Source organism: Protomyctophum parallelum (assembly GCF_964188405.1).
Source record: "Protomyctophum parallelum genome assembly, chromosome: 1".
NCBI classification, from domain to species: domain Eukaryota; kingdom Metazoa; phylum Chordata; class Actinopteri; order Myctophiformes; family Myctophidae; genus Protomyctophum; species Protomyctophum parallelum.
In genome coordinates this window covers 11,238,233-11,264,851 of record NC_139697.1, presented here as the reverse complement: position 1 = coordinate 11,264,851, position 26,619 = coordinate 11,238,233, and the positions used below count along the sequence as shown (strand labels likewise).

The 26,619-nt window shown below is 40.4% G+C and overlaps 1 protein-coding gene across 1 annotated transcript in view; it reads right to left on the bottom strand.

Annotated features, from left to right (window-relative positions):
• The window catches only part of csmd3b (CUB and Sushi multiple domains 3b), a gene marked incomplete at its 3' end in the record, with an annotated part of 548,364 nt that overhangs the window by 120,327 nt on the left and 401,418 nt on the right, over positions 1–26,619 (bottom strand). The window contains exons 16-19 of the mRNA XM_083771581.1: positions 20,878–21,072; positions 20,380–20,518; positions 19,001–19,188; positions 17,650–17,838 (exon numbers count right to left, since the gene is read on the bottom strand). Coding sequence (XP_083627707.1) covers positions 17,650–17,838; positions 19,001–19,188; positions 20,380–20,518; positions 20,878–21,072 — 711 coding nt within the window. The remainder of the gene's footprint in view (positions 1–17,649; positions 17,839–19,000; positions 19,189–20,379; positions 20,519–20,877; positions 21,073–26,619) is intronic.

Below are 26,619 nucleotides of genomic sequence, written 5' to 3'. Positions count from 1 at the left end.
TGTAGTAGATGTGTGGATTACATGTACAGTAAGCATGATGCTACTGTACAATACCAGTTATAACACAAATCATTCTATTATTATTTCTAGTCGTAGGCTATGGGAATTCAACCTTTATCTACCGTGTTAGAAGACATGGGTTGTAAATGTTGTGGAATGTTTAGGAGCATGTCTGTCCCATTGTTAACAGACAGGTGATAATGGCTTAGGGTGTGTAACCCTAATGCTGAATGGATCGACCAACCAATTTGCATGTGATCCTTTTAGTGTGATAAGTAGAGTGGATATAGCCTACTCCTACAGTATTATGTGGCTGGAGTGGAACATGTACAGGTATATAGGATCGGGAATAATTTGCATTCAAATTTTTTCAACATAAAAATATAAAGATCATGTCAACTATTGCAACATTGAACATGACAGAAGTAAGTCTTAATGTTACAGTGTGCATACATTGTACTTGGAGAATAAGAAATGCTCTGTATGTGTTGTTGTGTGTAAGGATGGTGACAGAATAATAGTAGTTGTGGACATGGAGTTGATATGTTATCTGACAATTGGTATGAATAAAATATGTGAAACTGAACAATTATTTCATTTCAGTTGATTGTTGCTATTTTGTTTGCTCTGTGTCGTGAATGTGCTTTAAATTAAGGCAACAATGTTCAAATTCGGGGTAGAATAGGAAAGTTACATAATGCAACTTTAACTTTATTACATTTTTTACTGAATCTGATTGTCCTTTTATAATGTTTCATTTGCTTAATGTTTTATATAAAACTAATTGAATTGCCCTGTTATTGGGAGCAGTGTTGGCCAGTTTTGTTCTATTGTTGGTGTCCCGCCCCCTCACTCTGATTGGAGCATCAGGGCCCTCTGTTAGTATTTAAGAGTTTGGTCTGCTTGGTGACACTTTAATCTCTGCTAGTTGTTAAGAGCTGAACTTCTCTTCTCTGCACCAGCTTAAGTTTAGGTTTTGTTTTGGGATCTTACAAAAAAAAATCTAGTATCAGTTTATTTGGGCAGGTTTGGGGTTATGGCTTTACTACAAACATTGAAGTCCTTGGTCAACCAGAGACTATCTGCTGCTGCTGAAGAGATATTTGGAATCGTTGGAAGAATTCTAACAGAATACGAGGACGAAGCTTTTCACATTAAGCAAGAAACTGACCGCCAACGCAGACTACTGGATATGGTTTTACAACCAGTCATCAGATTACACAGAGCAGGTTGGTAAAACCTTCACTACGTTTAATCTAACCATTAACGGCTTGAACATATTTGAACACATCCGGAAGAGGACATATATATATATCTGAGAGCAATGGGTTGTAGGTAATGAGAAATTATATTTGAGAATCGAGGCTTGTTTTAGAATTAAAGCATTGTTGAGGTAAGAAACAATAATTTGTGTGACATTTCAAACTGGAATCAAAACGGCATTAGGACTGATATGGAACTAACATTGGACGTTTCCTCCAACCAAAACTACGGTTGAACACTCAACTATTGACCAATACAAAGACACCACAGTATGATAGAATGTAGGTCGTGTTCAAACAATATAATCATGTATTTCTCATTTGTATCTTCTGTCTAGACTCCATACACCTCCTTGTGAGTAAAGAGGAGGTATTCCCTGAGCAGCAGCAGGAGAGAACCTCCAGTCTGGTCCAGGAGGAACCAGCGTCTCCACAGATTAAAGAAGAACATGAGGAGATAACCTCCAGTCTTATCAAAGATGAACCAGAGTCTCTACAGATTAAAGGAGAACAAGAGGAGATAACCTCCAGTCTTATCAAAGAGGAACCAGAGTCTCTACAGATTAAAGAGGAACATGATGAGCTACTTCAAAGATCAGAGGCGGATGGTGGATCAACAGAGACATTACTATCAGTGAAACATGAAGATGATGATGAAAACATGCTAACAGAACCTGTAGCCAGCACCTCATCTCAACACATGGAAACACAAGCTGATGTAGTAGACTGTGGAACATCACAGCCAACTAGTGATGATCAGCTCATCTCTTCACAATATTCTGAATCTGACCTCACTGAAGACAGTGATGAGTGGGATGAGACCACGGATGACCAGTCAGGTTTAAACACACTGAAATCACACAATACACAACACATGGGAAATAGTTTGTCTTTGAACAACAAGCTGCTCCATGACCTCAAATCACCAAAAGAAAGTCACTCCACAAGGAGTCACACAGGTAAGAAATGTTTTAGTTGTGCAGATTGTGGCAAAATGTTTAGCCTAAAGGGAAATCTGAAGATGCATGCAATGATTCATTCAGGCGGAAGACCATTTTCTTGCACGGTGTGTGGCACAGGCTTTAGTCGAAAGTTTAGTCTAAAATTACACATGATGACTCATACAGGGGAAAATCCCTTTACATGTACCGTTTGTGACAGTAGCTTTAGTCGAAAGGATAGTCTAAAATTACACATGATTAATCACACAGGGGAAAAGCCCTTTACGTGTACAGTTTGTGGCAGAGGCTTTATTCGAACGGTTGATCTAAAAAGACACATGATGACCCACACAGGGGAAAAGCCCTTTATGTGTACAGTTTGTGGCAAAGGCTGTACTCATAATGGCCAATTAAAAACACACATGAGGACTCATACAGGGGTAAATCCCTTTACATGTACAGTTTGTGGCAAAGGATGTAGTCAAATGAGTCATCTAAAATCACATATGATGACTCATACAGGGGAAAAACCCTTTACGTGTACAGTTTGTGGCAAGGGCTGTAGTTTAAAGACTGATCTAAAAAGACACATGAGCACTCATACAGGGGAAAGGCCCTTTATGTGTACAGTTTGTGGCAAAGAATGTAGTCAAATGAGAAATCTAAAATCACACATGAAGACACATACATCGGAAAAATCTGTTAAATTATGAGTGTTTTACTTCTTCAAAGAAGGCATTAGTTTGCTGATAATGTGTGTGTGTGTATATATATATATATCCATCCATCTTCAACCGCTTATCCGTAGTCGGGTCACGGTATGTATATATATACCGTATATATATATATATCATCACAAAAATAATCACAACAATGATTGTGATGATTTGATTGAGTGTAATATTCATACACTAGTGGTGCAATTGTAAGTAGTATATTTTAATCACTTAGTTGTATCATTTGTTTAGATTTTCTTAATATAATCGTTGTCTTAGAATGCATTTTAACAGAAAATATTTACTCTGTCATACCTGTAAGAAAGAAACACTGTGTGTAATTTCTTATTTTTCAAATAAAGGGTTGACAGCTACAGATCCTTGTGTTCATTACAAGAAGCTCATCACATCATTCACCTCCTTTAAGTATAAACATTATTGTACTGTGAACAATACAGTGACAAGAACAGCTTAATTTTACATCTTTCATAGTCATACCAAACTATATAAGGAACATGATAGGAGTAATAATTGTACAGTCTACACATATTTTACTTGAACCTGCTACATACATTGTGTTACAGTGTGCATACTGTACTTAGCCTATGTACATTGGTGCCGTGTCATTAGTCAGAAGGTTCATTGTTCATTGCATCCCTATCTAACCCAAACCTAAACATAACCGCAAGCACGGGAGCAGTGCATGTTCACCAACCTTAATGCATGTTCGGACTAACAGGACTTCGGATCTATGGGCAGTCCCCATGTACATCTAGTGTATAATAAAAATGCTTCATGTTCTAGCAGTTGTATGTAAGGACAATTGGAATAAATGAAACATGTTGACCAGTTACTCTTGATGGACAATTGAGTCTATTGAGTCTGTTGTAGTAGATGTGTGTGGATTACATGTACAGTAAGCATGATGCTACTGTACAATACCAGTTATAACGCAAATCATTCTATTATTATTTCTAGTCGTAGGCTATGGGAATTCAACCTTTATCTACCGTGTTAGAAGACATGGGTTGTGCATGTTGTGGAATGTTTAGGAGCATGTCTGTCCCATTGTTAACAGACAGGTGATAATGGGTTAGGGTGTGTAACCCTATTGCTGAATGGATCGACCAACCAATTTGCATGTGATCCTTTTAGTGTGATAAGTAGAGTGGATATAGTCTACTCCTACAGTATTGTGTGGCTGGAGTGGAACAGGTATATAGGATCGGGAATACTTTGCATTCAAATTATTTCAACATAAAAATATAAAGACCAGGTCAACTATTGCAACATTGAACATGACAGGAGTAAGTCTTAATGTTACAGTGTGCATACATTGTACTTGGAGAATAAGAAATGCTCTGTATGTGTTCTAACAGTTGTGTGTAAGGATGGTGACACATTCCTTAGTCATACTGTGATGATGGTGACAGAATAATAGTAGTTGTGGACATGGAGTTGATATGTTATCTGACAATTGGTATGAATAAAATATGTGAAACTGAACAATTATTTCATTCATTTCAGTTGATTGTTTTTTCTCTTGTGCTATTTTCTTTGCTCTGTGTCGTGAATACTGTATGTGCTTTAAATTAAGGCAACAATGTTCAAATTCGGGGTAGAAAGTTACATAATGCAACTTTAACTTTATTAAATTTTTTACTGAATCTGATTGTCCTTTTATAATGTTTCATTTGCTTAATGTTTTATATAAAACTAATTGAATTTCCCTGTTATTGGGAGCAGTGATTGGCCAGTTTTGTTCTATTGTTTGTGTCCCGCCCCCTCACTCTGATTGGAGCACCAGGGCCCTCTGTTAGTATTTAACAAGAGTTTGGTCTGCTTGGTGACACTTTAATCTCTGCTAGTTGTTAAGACCTGAACTTCTCTTTTCTGCACCAGCTGAAGCGTTTAGGTTTTGTTTAGGGTTCTTACAAAAAAATATATCTAGTATCAGTTTATTTGGGCAGGTTTTGAGTTATGGCTTTACTACAAACATTGAAGTCCTTGGTCAACCAGAGACTATCTGCTGCTGCTGAAGACATATTTGGAATCGTTGGAAGAATTCTAACAGAATACGAGGACGAAGCTTTTCACATCAAGCAAGAAACTGACCGCCAACGCAGACTACTGGATATGGTTTTACAACCAATCATCAAATTACACAGAGCAGGTTGGTAAAATCTTCACTACGTTTAATCTAACCATTAACGGCTTGAACATTTGAACACAGCTGGAAGATGAACCGGTCGATCCATTCAATATATATAATATTCTCTATGGATATATCTGAGAGAAATGGGTTGTAGGTAGTGAGAAATTATATTTGAAAATAAAGAGTCTAGAAATAAAGCATTGTTGAGGTAAGAAACAATATTTTGTGTGACATTTCACACTGGAATCAAAACGGCATTAGGACAGATATGGAACTAACAGTGGACGTTTCCTCCAACCACAACTACCGTTGAACACTCCAACTATTGCCCAATACATATACTTGTATTGTATATAGTCATAGCACGCCATAGTACATATGTATAGCATAGTAGTAAATATGTATAGTTTATATGTATAGTGTATGTATAGTTTCATTATATAGATATTCCACTGTTACTTTCTTAGCTTACGCATGTTTCATGATAAATGCTTTTATGTGATGTATTCCCATGCTTTTGTTCTTGCTTAAATGTAAGTCGCTCTGGATTAAGAGCGTCTGCTAAATGCCTAAATTGTAAATACAAAGACACCACAGTGATAAAATGTAGGCTGTTCAAACAATATAATCATGGATTTCTCATTTGTATCTTCTGTCTAGACTCCATACACCTCCTTGTGTGTAAAGAGGAGCTATTCCCTGAGCAGCAGGAGGAGAGAACCTCCAGTCTGGTCCTGGAGGAACCAGCGTCTCCACAGATTAAAGAAGAAAAGGAGGAGATAACCTCCAGTCTTATCAAAGAGGAACCAGAGTCTCTACAGTTTAAAGAGGAACATGATGAGCTACTTCAAAGATCAGAGGAGGATGGTGGATCAACAGAGACATTACCATCAGTGAAACATGAAGATGATGATGAAAACATGCAAACAGGACATGTAGCGAGCACCTCATCTCAACACATGGAAACACAAGCTGATGTAGTGGACTGTGGAACATCACAACCAACTAGTGATGATCAGCTCATCTCTTCACAATGTTCTGAATCTGACCTCACTGAAGACAGTGATGAGTGGGATGAGACCACGGATGACCAGTCAGGTTTAAACACACTGAAATCACACAATACACAACACATGGGAGGAAATAGTTTGTCTTTGAACAACAAGCTGCTCCATGACCTAAAAAAACCAAAAGAAAGTCACTCCATGAGGAGTCACAATCTGAAGAAGCATGCAATGATTCATTCAGGCGGAAGGCCATTTGCTTGCACGGTTTGTGGCACAGGCTTTAGTCGAAAGTTTGGTCTAAAATTACACATGATGACTCACACAGGGGAAAAGCCCTTTACGTGTACAGTTTGTGGCAAGGGCTGTAGTCATAATGGGGATTTAAAAGCACACATGAGGACTCATACAGGGGAAAAGCCATTTACGTGTACAGTTTGTGGCAAGGGCTTTAGTCAAAAGGGTGATCTAAAACGACACATGATGGATCACACAGGGGAAAAGCCTTTTACCTGTACAGTTTGTGGCAAGGGCTTTAGTAAAAAGGGTGATCTAAAACGACACATGAGGACTCATACAGGGGTAAAGCCTTTTACCTGTACAGTTTGTGGCAAAGGATGTAGTCAAATGAGTCATCTAAAATTACATATGAGGACTCATACAGGGGAAAGGCCCTTTATGTGTACAGTCTGTGGCAAAGAATGTAGTCAAATGAGTAATCTAAAATCACATATGATTACTCATACAGGGGAAAGGCCCTTTACGTGTACAGTTTGTGGCAAAGGCTGTACTCATAATGGGCAATTAAAAATACACATGAAGATGTGTCATAAAGAGGAAAAAGCTGTTAAATGATGAGTGTTTTTTTTCTTCTTCAAATAAGGCATTATGTTGACACGTAATGTCAATTATTCAGTTTAGTCCATCTATATCATCATACTATAATTCTAACAATGTCTGTCTGTCTGTGTGTGTCAGAAACACCGCCGTAGCTCCTCATTGCCTGCACCAATCGCTCCCACTTATCACACAGGCATTGACCATATGAATATGGAGGGCGTAACGAAGCCCTTTTTTTGATTTGACACATTAATGATTATTAATGAATTTATTAGTGAATTAAAAACGCACCGGGCGCAGTACCCCCCACGGCGAATATCTCACAACGGGTAAGGGCTAGTACATTAAACATGATGCATCAATTATTTTAATCAATTTTCAACTTGCATAATGACCTGCTGATATTGATATAACAATATGAGAAGCAGTGTTTGCCCACATTCTTCAGCAATTACAATGTCACATTCATATTCACGGACTAGTGTTGCAATTGTAACTTGTCTCTGTGTTGACATGTGTTGTTTGACTAACATATCATAGTGTAGTAATAATAATACAGATTCTCTGTATTATGTTGTCTGAAAATATTTACCCTGTAAAAAACACTGTCCGTAATTTCTTCTTTTTCAAATAAAGGGTTGACAGCTACACATCCTTTGTGTGTTCATTACAGAAAGCTGAACAATACAGTGAGTGACAAGAACTGCTTCATTTTACATCCTGCATGCCAAACTATTACTATAAGGAACATGAAATGACTATTAATTAAATTAAACAGTCTACACATATTTTACTTGAACTTTCTACATTGAACATGGCAGGAGTACGTCTTAATGTTACAGAGTACATACTGTCCATTGTACTTAACCTGTGACTACATGTAGATCTAGTGTATAATAAGAAATGCTTTATGTTCTAACAATTGTGTGTAAGGGTGGTGACACATCCCTTAGTCATACTGTGATGATGGTTAAAACTATGACAAAATAAGAGTAGTTGTGGACGTGAGTTGATCTGACAATTGGTATGAATGAAACATGTCTTTCAGATTGACCATTTACTCTTGATGGACAGACAATAAGTCAGTTGTGTGTAGTGTTGTGTGTCTTTACATGTACGGTAAGCATGATGCTATACTGTACAATACCAGTGCATTATTTCTAGTCGTAGGCTATGGGAATGCCACCTTTATCTACCGTGTTAGAATGAATGGGTTGTGAATGTTGTGGAATGTTTAGGAGCATGTCTGTCCCATTCTTAATGGACAGGTGATAATGGGTTAGGGCAGTGATTCCCAACCTGTGTGCCGTTTGAAATGGCCAGGTGTGCCGTTTGATTTGAACAAAGGTAGCCTCGGAAACCCAGACGTTTTTAATTCCAGGAAGAAAAGTAACCCTGACGGCCGAAACTCCCCCGATAGCAATAGATACTGGGCTGCCTGCAGTTGTTGTTGTCCATCCCCACCAGTCTAACGACCCTCGGCCATAGAAATGCTAATGTGTGGATTTATTTACATGGGGACATCACCTACTCTCCTGGCACGTACTGTATAAAAAAGCAGCAGTGATGGGCTTACAAATCGCCAGGGCGGAGCTACATACAGCTCAACTCCACTGCATGTTGAGAAGTAACGGCAAACGAGTGAGACGACACAAGAGAGAAGCAGAGTAGCCAGGTGCCAGGTCCTTCATGTTTCATAATAACATTCGCTGTTGTCATACCGTAAATGTATAATTATATAGCTTTATCAAACGTAACTTTCAAGTGAACTTTATGGGAACTTTAGGGAGAAGTATTTCTTGCCTGACTGCTGTTTACAAACATGTGTGATTCAGCGTGTCCAGATTGCGACCGACACGGACACACACACAACACAGAAAAAGTCAGAAAGTGACTTTCTGTGTGCAATGTGCACTACATGCACTCAAACTTTGTTGATCATGCATGACGTGATGAAAGCAATTATATTCGCATTTGTAGGTCAGGAACAAATATATATACATATTAAAAAAAAAAATATATATATATATATAAAACTTGCCATCTTGTGTATACGAACAAATATTTTGTTCTGGTTTGAAATACATTGTAGCAGTCATGTGGTGGTGTGTGTGTGTGTGTGTGTATATATATATATATATATATACATATACATATACATATACATATACATATACATATACATATACATATACATACACACACACACACCCGTATATCTAGGTGTGCCCTGGGATTTTTTTGCCTATGAAAAGTGTGCCTTGAACTGGAAAATACTTAGCATCCCTGTGACAACATCTGAAAGGTGACAAAAGCAAGTTGAGCTATTTGTCACCCCTACATTTGGACTTTACAAGGTTAAGCATTCCTAAATTCACAGCTATTTTCAGCATGCAACTAATTGTAAAATGACTTCTACTGGATCTCTTGTCCACTAGTCCCTTCCTAACAGTTTAGTCTAGTTTTTATTTGTTGATTAAATTGTTTTATGACCGTTGGTCATTAAGTTGGTCGTTAAGTTTCTATGTGTCACATACTGTATCTGGAACAAACTCCCTGAAACTCCCTAAAAACATGCATGCTTGCAGCTGTTTTTCATTGAGATGTTTTTCACAATTATTTCATTCATTTCAGTTGATTGTTTTTGCTTTTGTGCTATTTTCTTTACTCTGTGCTGTGAATACTGTATTATAAATTAAGGCAACAATGTTCAAATTCGGGGTAGAATAGGAAAGTTACATAATGCAACTTTAACTTTATTAATTTTTTTACTGAATCTGATTGTCCTTTTATAATGTTTCATTTGCTTAATGTTTTATATAAAACGAATTGAATTGCCTTGTTGGGATCAGTGATTGGCCAGTTTTGTTCTATTGTTGGTGTCCCGCCCCCTCACTCTGATTGGAGCACCAGGGCCCTCTGTTAGTATTTAACAAGAGTTTGGTCTGCATGATGACACTTTAATATCTGCTAGTTGTTAAAAGCTGAACTTCTCTTCTCTGCACCAGCTGTTTTTGTTGTTTTGGGATCTTACAAAATCTAGTATCAGTTTATTTGGGCAGGTTTTGGGTTATGGCTTTACTACAAACATTGAAGTCCTTGGTCAACCAGAGACTATCTGCTGCTGCTGAAGAGATATTTGGAATCGTTGGAAGAATTCTAACAGAATACGAGGATGAAGCTTTTCACATCAAGCAAGAAACTGACCGCCAACGCAGACTACTGGATATGGTTTTACAACCAATCAAATTACACAGAGCAGGTTGGTAAAACCTTTACTACGTTTTAATCTAATCATTAACGGCTTGAACATATTTGAACACAGCTGGAAGAGGAACCGGTCGATCCATTCAATATATATAATATTCTCTATGGATATATCTGAGTGCAATGGGTTGTAGGTAATGAGAAATATTTTCAAAATCAAGGAGTCTAGTTTTATAATTAAAGCATTGTTTAGGTAAGAAACAATAATTTGTGTGACATTTCACATTGGAATAGAAACGGCATTAGGACAGATATGGAACTAACAGTTTCCTCCAACCACAACCACGGTTGAACACTCCAACTATTGACCAAAACAAAGACACCACAGTATGATAGAATGTAGGCCGTTCAAACAATATAATCATGGAATTCTCATTTGTATCTTCTGTCTAGACTCCATACACCTCCTTGTGTGTAAAGAGGAGGTATTCCCTGAGCAGCAGCAGGAGAGAACCTCCAGTCTGGTCCAGGAGGAACCAGCGTCTCCACAGATTAAAGAAGAAAAGGAGGAGATAACCTCCAGTGTTATCAAAGAGGAACCAGAGTCTCTACAGATTAAAGAGGAACATGATGAGCTACTTCAAAGATCAGAGGAGGATGGTGGATCAACAGAGACATTACCATCAATGAAACATGAAGATGATGATGAAAACATGCAAACAAGACATGTAGCGAGCACCTCATCTCAACACATGGAAACACAAGCTGATGTAGTGGACTGTGGAACATCACAACCAACTAGTGATCAACTCATCTCTTCACAATGTTCTGAATCTGACCTCACTGAAGACAGTGAAAGTCACTCCATGAGGAGTCACAATCTGAAGAAGCATGCAATGATTCATTCAGGCGGAAGGCCATTTGCTTGCACAGTTTGTGGTACAGGCTTTAGTCATAACGGGGCATTAAAAGTACACATGAGGACTCACACAGGAGAAAAGCCCTTTACGTGTACAGTTTGTGGCAAGGGCTATAGTCATAACGGGACATTAAAAGTACACATGAGGACTCATACAGGGGAAAATCCCTTTACATGTACAGTTTGTGGCAAAGGATGTAGTCAAAGGAGTCATCTAAAATCACATATGATGACTCACACAGGGGAAAGGCCCTTTACGTGTACAGTTTGTGGCAAAGGCTGTACTCATAATGGGCAATTAAAAATACACATGAAGACGTGTCATAAAGAGTTAAAAGCTGTTAAATGATGAGTGTTTTTTAACAATATGAGAAGCAGTATTTGCCCACATTCTTCAGCAATTACAATGTCACATTCATTAATATTCACGGACTAGTGGTGCAATTGTAACTTGTCTCTGTGTTGACATGTGTTGTTTGGACTAACATATCATCATAGTGTATTTCAATGACTTAGTTTGATTATATGTTTAGATTCTCTGTATTATGTTGACTGAAAATATTTACCCTGTAAAAAACACTGTCCGTAATTTCTTCTTTTTTCAAATAAAGGGTTGACAGCTACACATCCTTTGTGTGTTCATTACAGAAAGCTCATCACAACACATGTGCTTCACCTTCAACTTGTACTGTGAACAATACAGTGACAAGAACTGCTTCATTTTACATCCATGTGTGTAGATGTGTCTTTACATGTACGGTAAGCATGACGCTATACTGTACAATACCAGTGCATTATTTCTAGTCGTATAGGCTATGGGAATGCCACCTTTATCTACCGTGTTCCAGGAAGAAAAGTAACCCTGACGGCCGACCCTCCCCCGATAGCAATAGATACTGGGCTGCCTGCGGTTGTTGTTGCCCATCCCCACCAGTCTAACGACCCTCGGTCATAGAAATGCTAATGTATGGCTTTGTTTACATGGGGACCTACTCTCCTGGCACGTACTGTATAAAAAAGAACACAGCTTACCTCTGCGTTCAAGCCTGCTTTTTGCTGTTGTCTTTTAAGCTGACCTACAAGCCCACACTGTGTTGCAAAAGCGGCAGTGATGGGCTTACAAATCGCCAGGGCGGAGCAACATACAGCTCAACTCCACTGCAGAGAAGTAACGGCAGGCGAGTGAGACGACACAAGAGAAGCAGAGTAGCCAGGTGCCAGGTCCTTCATGTTTCATAATAAAGTTCGCTGTTGTCATACCGTAAATGTATAATTAGATACGTTATTTTATGGGAACTTTATGGGAACTTTAGGGAGAAGTATTTCTTGCCTGACTGCTGTTTACAAACATGTGTGATTCAGCGTGTCCAGATTGCGACCGACACGGACACACACACAACACAGAAAAAGTCAGAAAGTGACTTTCTGTGTGCAATGTGCACTACATGCACTCAAACTTTGTTGATCATGCGTGACGTGATGAAAGCAATTATATTCGCATTTGTAGGTCAGGAACAAATATATATACATATTTAAAAAAAAATATATATATATATAAAACTTGCCATCTTGTGTATACGAACAAATATTTTGTTCTGGTTTGAAATACATTGTAGCAGTCATGTGGTGGTGTGTGTGTGTGTGTGTGTATATACATATACATATACATATACATATACATATACATATACATATACATATACATATACATATACATATACATATACATATACATATACACCCCCGTATATCTAGGTGCCCTGGGATTTTTTTGCCTATGAAAAGTGTGCCTTGAACTGGAAAATACTTAGCATCCCTGTGACAACATCTGAAAGGTGACAAAAGCAAGTTGAGCTATTTGTCACCCCTACATTTGGACTTTACAAGGTTAAGCATTCCTAATCCTAAATTCACAGCTATTTTCAGCATGCAACTAATTGTAAAATGACTTCTACTGGATCTCTTGTCCACTAGTCCCTTCCTAACAGTTTAGTCTAGTTTTTATTTGTTGATTAAATTGTTTTATGACCTTAGAATAAAAGTTGGTCGTTAAGTTTCTATGTGTCACATACTGTATCTGGAACAAACTCCCTGAAACTCCCTAAAAACATGCATGCTTGCAGCTGTTTTTCATTGAGATGTTTTTCACAATTATTTCATTCATTTCAGTTGATTGTTTTTGCTTTTGTGCTATTTTCTTTACTCTGTGCTGTGAATACTGTATGTGCTTTAAATTAAGGCAACAATGTTCAAATTCGGGGTAGAATAGGAAAGTTACATAATGCAACTTTAACTTTATTAATTTTTTTACTGAATCTGATTGTCCTTTTATAATGTTTCATTTGCTTAATGTTTTACATAAAACGAATTGAATTGCCTTGTTGGGATCAGTGATTGGCCAGTTTTGTTCTATTGTTGGTGTCCCGCCCCCTCACTCTGATTGGAGCACCAGGGCCCTCTGTTAGTATTTAACAAGAGTTTGGTCTGCATGATGACACTTTAATATCTGCTAGTTGTTAAAAGCTGAACTTCTCTTCTCTGCACCAGCTGTTTTTGTTGTTTTGGGATCTTACAAAATCTAGTATCAGTTTATTTGGGCAGGTTTTGGGTTATGGCTTTACTACAAACATTGAAGTCCTTGGTCAACCAGAGACTATCTGCTGCTGCTGAAGAGATATTTGGAATCGTTGGAAGAATTCTAACAGAATACGAGGATGAAGCTTTTCACATCAAGCAAGAAACTGGATATGGTTTTACAACCAATCAAATTACACAGAGCAGGTTGGTAAAACCTTTACTACGTTTTAATCTAATCATTAACGGCTTGAACATATTTGAACACAGCTGGAAGAGGAACCGGTCGATCCATTCAATATATATAATATTCTCTATGGATATATCTGAGTGCAATGGGTTGTAGGTAATGAGAAATATTTGAAAATCAAGGAGTCTAGTTTTATAATTAAAACATTGTTTAGGTAGGAAACAATAATTTGTGTGACATTTCACACTGGAATAGAAACGGCATTAGGACAGATATGGAACTAACAGTTTCCTCCAAACACAACCACGGTTGAACACTCCAACTATTGACCAATACAAAGACACCACAGTATGATAGAATGTAGGCCGTTCAAACAATATAATCATGGAATTCTCATTTGTATCTTCTGCCTAGACTCCATACACCTCCTTGTGTGTAAAGAGGAGGTATTCCCTGAGCAGCAGCAGGAGAGAACCTCCAGTCTGGTCCAGGAGGAACCAGCGTCTCCACAGATTAAAGAAGAAAAGGAGGAGATAACCTCCAGTCTTATCAAAGAGGAACCAGAGTCTCTACAGATTAAAGAGGAACATGATGAGCTACTTCAAAGATCAGAGGAGGATGGTGGATCAACAGAGACATTACCATCAATGAAACATGAAGATGATGATGAAAACATGCAAACAGGACATGTAGCGAGCACCTCATCTCAACACATGGAAACACAAGCTGATGTAGTGGACTGTGGAACATCACAACCAACTAGTGATCAACTCATCTCTTCACAATGTTCTGAATCTGACCTCACTGAAGACAGTGAAAGTCACTCCATGAGGAGTCACAATCTGAATAAGCATGCAATGATTCATTCAGGCGGAAGGCCATTTGCTTGCACAGTTTGTGGTACAGGCTTTAGTCATAACGGGGCATTAAAAGTACACATGAGGACTCACACAGGAGAAAAGCCCTTTACGTGTACAGTTTGTGGCAAGGGCTATAGTCATAACGGGACATTAAAAGTACACATGAGGACTCATACAGGGGAAAATCCCTTTACATGTACAGTTTGTGGCAAAGGATGTAGTCAAAGGAGTCATCTAAAATCACATATGATGACTCACACAGGGGAAAGGCCCTTTACGTGTACAGTTTGTGGCAAAGGCTGTACTCATAATGGGCAATTAAAAATACACATGAAGACGTGTCATAAAGAGTTAAAAGCTGTTAAATGATGAGTGTTTTTTAACAATATGAGAAGCAGTATTTGCCCACATTCTTCAGCAATTACAATGTCACATTCATTAATATTCACGGACTATTGGTGCAATTGTAACTTGTCTCTGTGTTGACATGTGTTGTTTGGACTAACATATCATCATAGTGTATTTCAATGACTTAGTTTGATTATATGTTTAGATTCTCTGTATTATGTTGACTGAAAATATTTACCCTGTAAAAAACACTGTCCGTAATTTCTTCTTTTTTCAAATAAAGGGTTGACAGCTACACATCCTTTGTGTGTTCATTACAGAAAGCTCATCACAACACATGTGCTTCACCTTCAACTTGTACTGTGAACAATACAGTGACAAGAACTGCTTCATTTTACATCCTGCATGCCAAACTATTACTATAAGGAACATGATAGGAGTATTAATTAAATTAAACAGTCTACACATATTTTACTTGAACTTTCTAAATTGAACATGATAAGTCTTAATGTTACAGAGTGCAACAGTGCATACTGTCCAGCTTACTTAACCTGTGACTACATGTAGATCTAGCGTATAATAAGAAATGCTTTATGTTCTAACAATTGTGTGTAAGGGTGGCGACACATCCCTTAGTCATACTGTGATGATGGTTACAACTATGACAAAATAATAGTAGTTGTGGACGTGAGTTGATGTTATCTGACAATTGGTATGAATGAAACATGTGAAACATGTCTTTCAGATTGACCATTTACTCTTGATGGACAATAAGTCAGTTGTGTGTAGATGTGTGTCTTTACATGTACGGTAAGCATGACGCTATACTGTACAATACCAGTGCATTATTTCTAGTCGTAGGCTATGGGAATGCCACCTTTATCTACCGTGTTAGAAGAAATGGGTTGTGAATGTTGTGGAATGTTTAGGAGCATGTCTGTCCCATTGTTAATGGACAGGTGAGAATGGGTTAGGGTATGCAACCCTATTGCTGAATGGATCAACCAACCAATTTGCATGTGATCCTTTTAGTGTGATAAGTAGAGTGCATATAGCCTACTCCTACAGTATTGTGTGAATGGAGTGGAACATGTATAGGATTGGGAATAATTTGCATTTTAATTTTTTAGACTGGAAAATACATCCCTGTGACAACATCTGAAAGGTGATAAAAGCAAGTTGAGTTATTTGTCACCCCTACATTTGGTTAAGCATTCCTAAGTCATTGTATGAAGTCATTCTCTCATGGTATAATAGACATTTCACACATGCATGTTTTAAGGGCCACTTCAGCCATTTTATATATATATTAATGCTGGGCCGTTATCGGCGTTAACGTGCTGCGTTAACGCGAGAATATTATCGCGCGTCAAAAAAATTATCGCCATTAATCTATTCTCAAAGTTGGGTCTGGGAGCTGGGTCTGCATTGACTGCATAAAGCGAGCAAACTAGGAATTTCACTTTGATAGTTTTACCTGGCGGAATTACTCTGTGGGAGGGAGAAGTCCTAACCTAACAGGGACAAGGTGAAATAAATTACTCTGAGAGCGGGGTGGTAACAAATCCTAACCTAACCGGACACGGGTGAAATTAATGAACAGTGCGGCGTGCCACATCAAACGTCAGCATGCAGGACTCTGTGAACCCGGGTTTGCTTCAGGGGAAATTTCTTTACAAGAAGCTTCCCAATGGAAACCTCGGTGCAATCCGCAGTAAATAAAGGAAATGAAGCAAACAATGTGGCGGGTGAGGAGCTGAACACAGTTGGAGATGGAGAAAGCATATTTTACGCAGCGCAAAGATGTCCCGTTACCGTGGTTTGCGCTGCTGTCTGTTATCAGTGCGCTCAGCGCTGTGCCTCCATGCCAAAAAGAACAGTGTGTGGCACTGTGGCTGCGTGCGTATAGTGAGAGAGAGAGGGGGGTCCAGTCCCAGACGGCACGACAACTGCACGTTATGAGTATAATTTTATCACAATAGATTTCACTGTGTTGTAGGCTAGGTTTATGAATGGAACACATTGATAAAGGTCCCCCCTGCTGCGTTTCCAATTGCTAAGGATGACAGTGTGAGGGAAAACCGCAGCAAATTAAATATGCAAGAATCCCCAAATCTCCGCCCATACGCATGAGTCTACCGAAGTATTAGGTGAGAATGTGACCTAATATGGCTCCGGGGAAAAGTGTTCGTCAAACTACTGACTGTAAACAGTTCTTCATCACCTCTAGGTTTACAGTTTAATTAATGTCATATCCCAGAAAAGGGGGTTGTTCTTGCACCCACTGTTTCAAATTGCCTGTATGGTAACGTGTTTATGGTTATTCTTGTTTAACTGAATAAACAATGTATAACACACGTACATCGTATTGAACATTATTATTATATTTTCATTACCAATTATGATAGGGTAGGGCTCCTGGTCTAATGGGCCACGTGGCCCGTTCAAGGATTTACTTCTGGTCATTATTTAGGTAGCGCACACATATTTTCAATGCTTTCGGCAGAGTTCAAATGAGCCATTTTAATCTAGATTAATCTAGATTAACTCCAGAATTGCAGTGAGATTAATCTAGATAAAAAAAAAAAATCTATGCCCACCACTAATATATATATATAGTCAAAGTCACGTACCATCACACGTGGGCAAAGGATGGCTCCACCAATGGTTCTTCTCACAGACCAGCGGCTCTTCGTGGCTGAGTCTGTAGCCAGAGTCACAGCCAAACGACACCGTCGAGCCGATGGAGAAGTCCTGCCCGTACCGAATGCCGTTGACCGGGATGCCTGGGTCCAAGCAAGAGTAGCTGTCCACGGTTACACCTTGATCAGAAAATAGAGCCCTCTCAGGTGTCTAATATGCTGCAACAGTATAGAATGCAATTACGTTACGACACACGTGTTTGTGGCATATGTTTTCAGTGCACGTGCATGGTATGCAGGGTTTGTCTTGCAGTGGGGAATAGGGGGTATCCATGCCTCCGATATTATATCCCCCTTCAATGAGATATGGATACGGCTTATCCCTGCTTCTGATCAGACTGAATAAAATACATGTCTTTCCTTTTGGGAAATGTAGACTGTCTGAGCTATTTTGTATGCTTGCCCTTAGACTATAGTAATTGCCCGACTTTATTTATAAAAAAGTTTAATTATTATTATTCCGGCCCCTGCAGTGCCGTCGCTCCGTATACGTGGAATACGCACTGCGAGTAGGGCAACACACCGAGGGGGGCAACAAAATGTGCCAAAAAGTGCCAAGCCGACCCTCATAATAACACATTTCTCCACAGCTCCGGCATGTAATAACGAGTGGTCGTGTGTGCGTCCTCGCAAACAGCGAAAATAGACGATCTGAATGACGAAATGCAGCGCTCTCGTCGGGAGGGGGGGCAGCACAAATATCCTATGAGTAGGGCAACCAAATGGTCAGCTACGTCACTGGGCCCCTGTGACATCATGTGGGTCAATGCCATCATCATCAACGCCGCAAAACACGACTCGCGTCGGTGCAACCACACTTACAATTTCCCAAAATTGTAAATTTTCCAGTTGATTTGATTGTTATAATTAATTGTTTCATATCATGTTAATCACATGGTATGGTTCGATTGATAGCTGATTGACAGTGTTTATTAACCAATTTATTTGCAGCATGCTTTTTTGGGGGGGAACATTTATTAAAAAATCATACATCACATTCCGTGCTCAGCCAATGAAATCATCACAAATGACATTCCGGCCGATCACTTTTGGCGTCTTCACATTTCTGCCCTCACCTTTTTATCCTCAATGTGTACTTTGCTCAGCCAATCAAATCATCGCTATGGGGTGATCAGCCAATCAAATCATCGTGTTTGTGTTCACACAAACAGACATCGCTGGGCAATAGGAGGTAGTTTTTGGCAAAGATATTTGGTGTATAGACAGTACAAGGACCGTTGATAACTAGGCTACACGGTATAAGGTTATGCTTTTGACTTACTTTCATATAATATCTTGAAGCCAGCATTGGAGCGACTGTTGTCCGTGGTGAAAAGCAGATACAGCGTGTTGCTACTGCTGAACAGGAACTGAGGCACCTGGGATCCATTGAAGGAGCCAATCAGAGGAGACAGGAGGTTGGGCCCATCGTGGATCTCCAGGAAGTCATAACCCAACTCTGTGTGGAACCTTTAATTGGGGTCGGGGGTGATTTAGACGTGCACATAACACAGAAAGAGAGTAAAGCACATATATACATATATATAGCTACAATGCCACAGAATCATCAAATTGGCAATATCAGGCTTACTCCGTTTTTGAGCCTGCATGAAATGTACTTTTATCTGGCACCAGTTTGAGGCTCCAAGAAACTTTGGAGCTTTAAACATTAAATGCTGAATCAGTGTCAGTCATCCAATGTCTTCTGTCTGCTTTGAAGTGCCTTTTGGCTGGACTGCACCAGCGGGGCCAGCCCTAAACGCAAACGTCTCTGACTGACTGAGTCACTGAGTAATTACAGCACGGCTCAGCCGGTTGGCCTATATCAATGAATTAATCGCAGAGAAATCATCTAGACTATTATAATAACGGGGGGTTGGTCGCTACTAAGTACGTATCAAGGCCATGGTCAATTGGCCATGGTCAAGTTCATGTCAGGACTCTTATCTACAGGACATAATATTTGCCAAATTCTGTGCACAATAAAAAGCATCCTACATCCTACCGTAATCTATTCATTCCAAAGTAAAAGATAATTTGTAGTAATTCAAACTTTCAGAATCCCCCATTATAATCCCCAAAGCCCCAATGCCTTTTCATAATCGCAATAATCCCAAAAACAAATATTGCCGTCAGTTTGGATAGTGTGTGTGTGTGTGTGTGTGTGTGTGTGTGTGTGTGTGTGTGTGTGTGTGTGTGTGTGTGTGTGTGTGTGTGTGTGTGTGTGTGTGTGTGTGTGCGTGTGTGCGTGCGTGCGTGCGTGCGTGTGTGTAGACAGAGTGAGTGAGAGAGACAGACAGACCAGCAGACAGACAGTCAGAGACAGAATATGATAAGAAATTGTTTTTTGTTTAAAGAATGTCCGGGCACTCATGGCAAATTATACATTTTGTGAATTCATAATGGCCTATCGAAGTATCCTCCAGGTTCTGACATCATTGCCTAGTAGTCACCACTCAGAAAGTGCATGCAATTGCATGCTGGCTGGAGTTGTCAGTCGTGTCAAATTGAGCACCCAGGATCATTCATGGGAAGCGCTGCTCTGGGTTCGGCTAACTGCTCTCATTGCCCATTCACAGCTCTCAGAGTCTTTTTAATAACCATAAACCAAATCTTAACTGTCACTCCAACCACAGACCCAACCACGCTCAAACCACACACCTGTCAAAGGTAACCTTGATGGACCGTCCGGGCTCTGCCTCAATCACCCATTCACAGCTCAGAGAGTCTTTGTAGTAGCCAGGCCAACCAGGGGACAGAATCACTCCAGTGGGGGCTGAATAGTGGCCTCCACATGGGGCTAGAGAGAGAGAGAGAGGATATTGTTATATTATATATTTTTTCTTCTGTTTTTCTGTTCTGTTCTAAGACCTTCTGTTGAAATTCTGCATCCGGGAGCTGATCACAGGGCCAAGACAATTGGAAACAATGGTACATTATTTTGAATCTTCAACCCATCACACTTGCACAGCTCTTGGCTGTGGGAGGAAACCACAGCATGCAGAATAAATCCATGCAAAAAGGGTCAGGGATTGAACCCAGGACCTTCTCGCTGTGGCAGTATTAATCACTTACGTACTGTGTGCTACCTTATAGTATCTCAGGCAACGTGCATTGCGTGTTACAATTTCTAAAACGGAAATTAATCAAATGTCTTACCTTCACATTTAGGGATAGGTCCGCTCCACATGACCTTTCCTTTGTCTAGCTGACAGGTGATGGTCTCGGACCCTTGGGTTTTTATAAAGCCGTCCTCACAGACCACAGATATGGAGCTGCCGAGTTGGAAGCTGTCCCCGAAGCGCCGGGCATTGATGGGAATGCCAGGGTCTGGACACTCGTTATGGCCAAATGCTGCATAATAAAAATTAAGAGAGAGAGGGATTCACATTTACTGATTCAGAGAGAGAGAGAGAGAGAGAGAGAGAGAGAGAGAGAGAGAGAGAAAGAGTTTGTTATCAATAAATATCTCAGAGGAAATGACTGGGCACTCATAGAGATGGCGATGGCAAATGATGTGATTCGATCCGACACTGAACTCTTCACTATATGCCGTACTGTGATACCATGCAAATATTGTATCATATACGGTTACACTTGTAATTTCCAAGCAATTCCCTGAGATTGGATCATAAAGATGTGATGTTATGAGCCCACATCTCTCTGCATTGTAAAAATGTCCCCCGTGACTTTCCTGTCATCTTGTGTCACACGCTTTGTGATCTGCCGATAGATTGCATCTCACAGTGGCTCTGACATCTAGACCTGTATATAGACTGCAGCAGTCACAGTGCTGCTACTTCTCATTCTAGCCGTAATGAGGGGCCTGTTTACAGCTGGGACACCAGGTGAATGCAATGAAATATCCCGACGAACAGAACAAATAAAATAAAATAGTTGCACAGCAGATCTAGAATGACTGGGATGAAAGTTAAGATATTCACATTATGAGTCTGTCCAACTCATGAGAAATCAGACAGATAGACAGACGTACAGACAGACAGACAGACAGAGGAGGGGGAGATGGAACAACATGTACTAGATTAAACTAAGTATGCACCCCATCATAAACTGCTAATAAGAGCTGGTTCCTGAGAGCTCGGCATAGACCTCAGTCAGGAGGACCTTGGGTGCAGGCTTTCCACCTCTCCCATTTCAGCAGATTAACGGTCTGCTAAGGAGTGTGAAGGACAGTCCGGGCCAAACGGAATAAAGCCGACCTTCACAGAGGGAGCAGTCGGGGTCCTCCACTGGCACTTGATGAGTCTCAGCCCCATATGGAACCTCTCCCTCCGCTAAGAGATGAGGTCCCACCGGCTCACCATTCCACCGCGTTTCATATTTTCCACTATACACAAGTCTTATACCCTTTACCCCGCACATTGTATCCAAAAAGTAAAGGTTGGCCCCAACAATTGGATTTTCCACCTTTGAAAATCCAATTCAACATCTGACCAGGAAGGAGAGTAATGTTGCCTCTGCACTCTGCAGCCACAACTTCCTTGAAAAACATGGACCTGGCTGACATAATCGATTTAAATCTCTTGTTTCAACCCGTCACTTGGATGTTCTTGTCCACTAGTAAACAAAACATGCGGATGCAGAAACATTGTGTTGCCAGATTCTGTGAGTGAAACAAGCGACCAGGTCTATGAAAACAAGCCCAAAAGAAGCAACCAGTTTCACCACTTAAGCCCTATTACATCAGTTATTTTCAAAAAGAATCGTGAAAGCAAGCCCAAATAAGCAACTACACTTCAGAAATAAGCCAAAAACTAAAGCATCACGCAACTATGAATATTAAGATATGTACAGTATGTTACAGGAAAACTAGCCCAAAGTCGCTTGTAATAATCAGAACTGGCAACGCTACAAACCAGCGCTGCAGGTAAAAATAATGTTTCGCCGGGCGACTGTTTTAAAAAAATGCTAGTCTATTGCAATCTGGCAGTTTTAAGTAGACTTTGACTAGTCTGAACAAGACTGTATGTGACGTTTAGAAGACTTAGAACACTTTCCTGCGGGTCTTTATGTGTGGAATATGGTTTTAGATGTTTTAGATTTTAGCAGTGAGCCCAGTGTCTCTGATGTCATTGACACTGGGCTCACTTCCTTCCTCGACTACAATTCCCATAATGCTTTGGTGCACTGCTCCTCCTTGTGGATAGGGAGACGGCTGTCTTACTGAGAAAACATGTAGTCCAGGAGTCTGTACGTGTACGCCAACATGAGGGCTGTTTGACCCCACTCTGTGTCAGAGGCCATTAGATCTCTGAGGAGAGAAGGGTCACCCAAAACGCACAAGCCAAGGGAAAGGGGATTTCACGCATAGAATACCCTATGGTGCAATAGTCCTCGGGGCAATCTCTTATCGTAGCCTTATGTCATTTTGAAGGGGTCCTGTAGTACTGCGTCAAAAAAAGAATTAGAATTAATACCCTCAGAAGTCGTCGGGGCAATCTGTTATCGTAGCCTTATGTAATTTTGAAGGGGTCTAGTAGCACTAGTAAAAAAAAAAATCAAATTAATGAAATGCCAAATGTTAAGTTCTCTGGACGACATCTTAAAATGTCTTTGAAGCCGTCTCCATTCTCCGTCCATGAAGGGAACTCCCAAGTTGGCCCCCACACCATCCTGAGGACGATTTATACATTGTTGGTGAATGAAGAAAGATTAATGATATTATTATGGCCAAAGGCTGCTGTAAACAGACAGACAGACAAGGACGGACGCACGCACGGTTATAAGTTGGTTTTAGATAGACATCTAATAGCCCACTATTGCTCAGCGGGATTGACCAATCTCACCCACCCCCCCTCCCCCACCCTCACGGGAAAAAGTGATGGATATGTCTGACATTTACTGATGTGTCCTTTACCTAACATTAACACCGAATTAGAAACTACATGCATGTGTGTGTGTGTGTGTGTGTGTGTGTGTGTGTGTGTGTGTGTGTGTGCGGCTAGGTCCGTGTGTGGATGTCCACTGGACTATAGAGAAATCCATTATGTTTTGAAGCACTTTAATGTCACTTTGTTCATTAATTCAAAGGCAACAGCAGACGCCAGCAACAGTAGACAGTGACAGTACATTAACCTCCAAGCCACAATCGACAGTTGTCGTCGCGGCTTGCAGACAGATTAAAGAAGACAGCACTTGTTGTGTGCAGCCGTGCGCATACTGTCTTGTAAGAAGTAGTGCCGACTAGTGTAGCCATGCACCGCTTGCCATTAAAGCTGCATGGCAACATCAGATTTGTATTAAAAAATTGTCAGCATCGCAAATGTTTATTTTTATTTTATTAGGACCAGACGCCAGGAAAAGTGATGAAATGCGACAAAAGCGTTTTTGTCTAATGAAAATTGACGTAGCAACTTGTCCTGCTGTCATCTTGACTGGCAGTAAACGCACTGCCAATGTGTGTAATGTATTAAATATGATTGACATTCACACAGGCCACGTATTCACATAAATCCCATAGGAGATGTAAACAACGTACAGAATTTGCAGTATTGGCATTGAACTGCACTTAGAAGTCGCTTGACTTGGGTGGAAACACTGTAATTGTGCTTCTTTTGCTTGTCTCACGGTGTTATTTGGAGAGTTTCTTCTCACTTCTGGTGGTCTGTTTGACTCTCTAGGTGTCCCTAATTAATCACATGCCTGTTTTGCACCTGTGGCAGATCTATAAAGCGGCCACCGGGAGACCAATGAAGCAGACTCGCCACGCTACCACTCGCTTCCTCAATTCCTTGGTTCTTCCAAGGTGCCTCCGGTTGTTTCCTTTGATGGGGTGACAGTGATGCTCCTCCTTTATTTCCATTATGTTCCCGTCTGGAGAAGGAGGCGCCAGGCATCTGAGGCATTTGAGGTGTTTATATTATTTTTCTTTGCTGTAGTTTTGGTGGAATAATCCCAGGGATCCCAGGCACTTAGTCTGCCATTTCTGTTTTGTTTGGACGGATGGCTCTGTTGGATATTCAATTTCTAACCATAGACATATATAAAGGCTAGATGGCTCAAGGCGGAGTCTCTGACGTAGTTCACCCGGCGACCATCTTGCTGAGGGGCTACAGTGCAGTGCAGCTCAAACAAAAATACAGTGCAGTGCAGCTCAAACAAAAATAGTTATAACTCCATCAAATCTTGACGGATTTACAAACGGGTTGGTTTATTACAAATGTTGTCAACATGGCTATGATTATCTGCTTAATTTTGTTTTTTATATGAACGTCGTAAAATAGTATGCAGACGTCTCTGACGTTTATAACAAACCAAACTGTTTGAAAATCGGTTGAAAATTTAGCAAGTTATGGTTATTTAAAAAGTACATGCCCCATAGATACAATGTTATGCTGCCCCAAGGTAAGATGGCCGCCACGTAGCAACGTCGGTCTCCATTGGCCAGAGCGTGAGCCATCTAGCTTTCTTATATCTATGATTCTAACACTGTCCACACAGTCTATAATGAGGCCTCATCAATTTGGAAACAACAATTAGGCTGGTAATGTTTGTTTGACAAACATTAATCCTAACACTAGTGACGCTTAAAAAAACCCTGAAGTGCTCCAGGTACCGTTGCCAAATTTAGGCGCGCGTGACGCACACACTCATTCACCGATTGCGGAGGAAACTATGCAACGCACCAACCTGTGCATGGGGAGCAATTAGGGGTTCAGCGTCTTGCTTAAGGACACTTCGACACTAACTCTGCATGGGGAGCTTTGGATCCAACTGGGAACCTTCTGACACGCTACCCCTGAGCCACTGCTACCACTGAGCCACTGCCGCCCCAATTCAGATAAGTCAAACCACAGGAGTAAAGTATCTATTAATGCAACCTTAAAGGCCCGCTGACACGCCCCTCGGGAGATAAGAACGGCTATCAAACAATGCTATCATGATTCTGACGTCAGAGTGTGACAAGCTTTCCCCATCGACTTCTATGCAGGCTCGCCGGGCTTGGTGGCCGTAGTAGCATAGCAACTTATGCTACTATTTTGGTGTCACATTTAGAGTCATAATTGCTATGAATGTAATTCATAATAAAAGTCGCTCGAAAATCCTCGTTACAATGACATTGAGTTGACGTGTAAGTTTTAGGGTAAACTGTTGCATAATCGCAATTTCGCGTGACGAGTTCCATGCTCTCCGTCTTCCCCCGCTGACATGGCCTCAAACATGGCTAAGTGCTGAACAGGGCTCCGCAGCACGGAGCTTCACAGGTTACCACTGCCTGTCTAGCGGGGGGAGACGGAGAGCATGGAACTCGTCACGCAAAATTGCGATTATGCAACAGTTTACCCTAAAACTTACACATCAACTCAATGTCATTGTAACGAAGATTTTCGAGCGAAAAAATATATTTTTTCAATTACATTTATAGCAAATATGACCTAAATGTACCGTCAAAAACACTAGCCTGAGCTAGCAGCCACTTGTTGCTAGCGCGGCGCGCCGTAGCCCTGTTTCAAACTGTTTCAAACAGTTTTCAGTCAGACCACGTGATGTGCTGTACCACCCATATTAATTTCGGGGCGTGTCAGCTGCCCTTTAAATGCATGAATATGTTTTACCTACAATATCACATGTTGAAGGGTCTGTACTGTATTGTAATGTGTTGGTGCACTCCAAATTGGGGCTTGCGTACAAGTGCAAGGTCAGAACTACGACAGAACTGTGACATCACTGTCAATATAAGAGAGGGTATGTTCAAACATTCAGTGCAGTTTTACAGAGTGTTGTTTGCAGAGAACAGAATACTAAGAAACGAAGTAACAGTATACAGATTGCAACTCAAATTCCGCAAACATGCAGATTTTTGTGAAGACCCTCACTGGCAAAACCATCACCCTAGAGGTGGAGCCAAGCGACAACATTGAGAATGTTAAAGCCAAGATC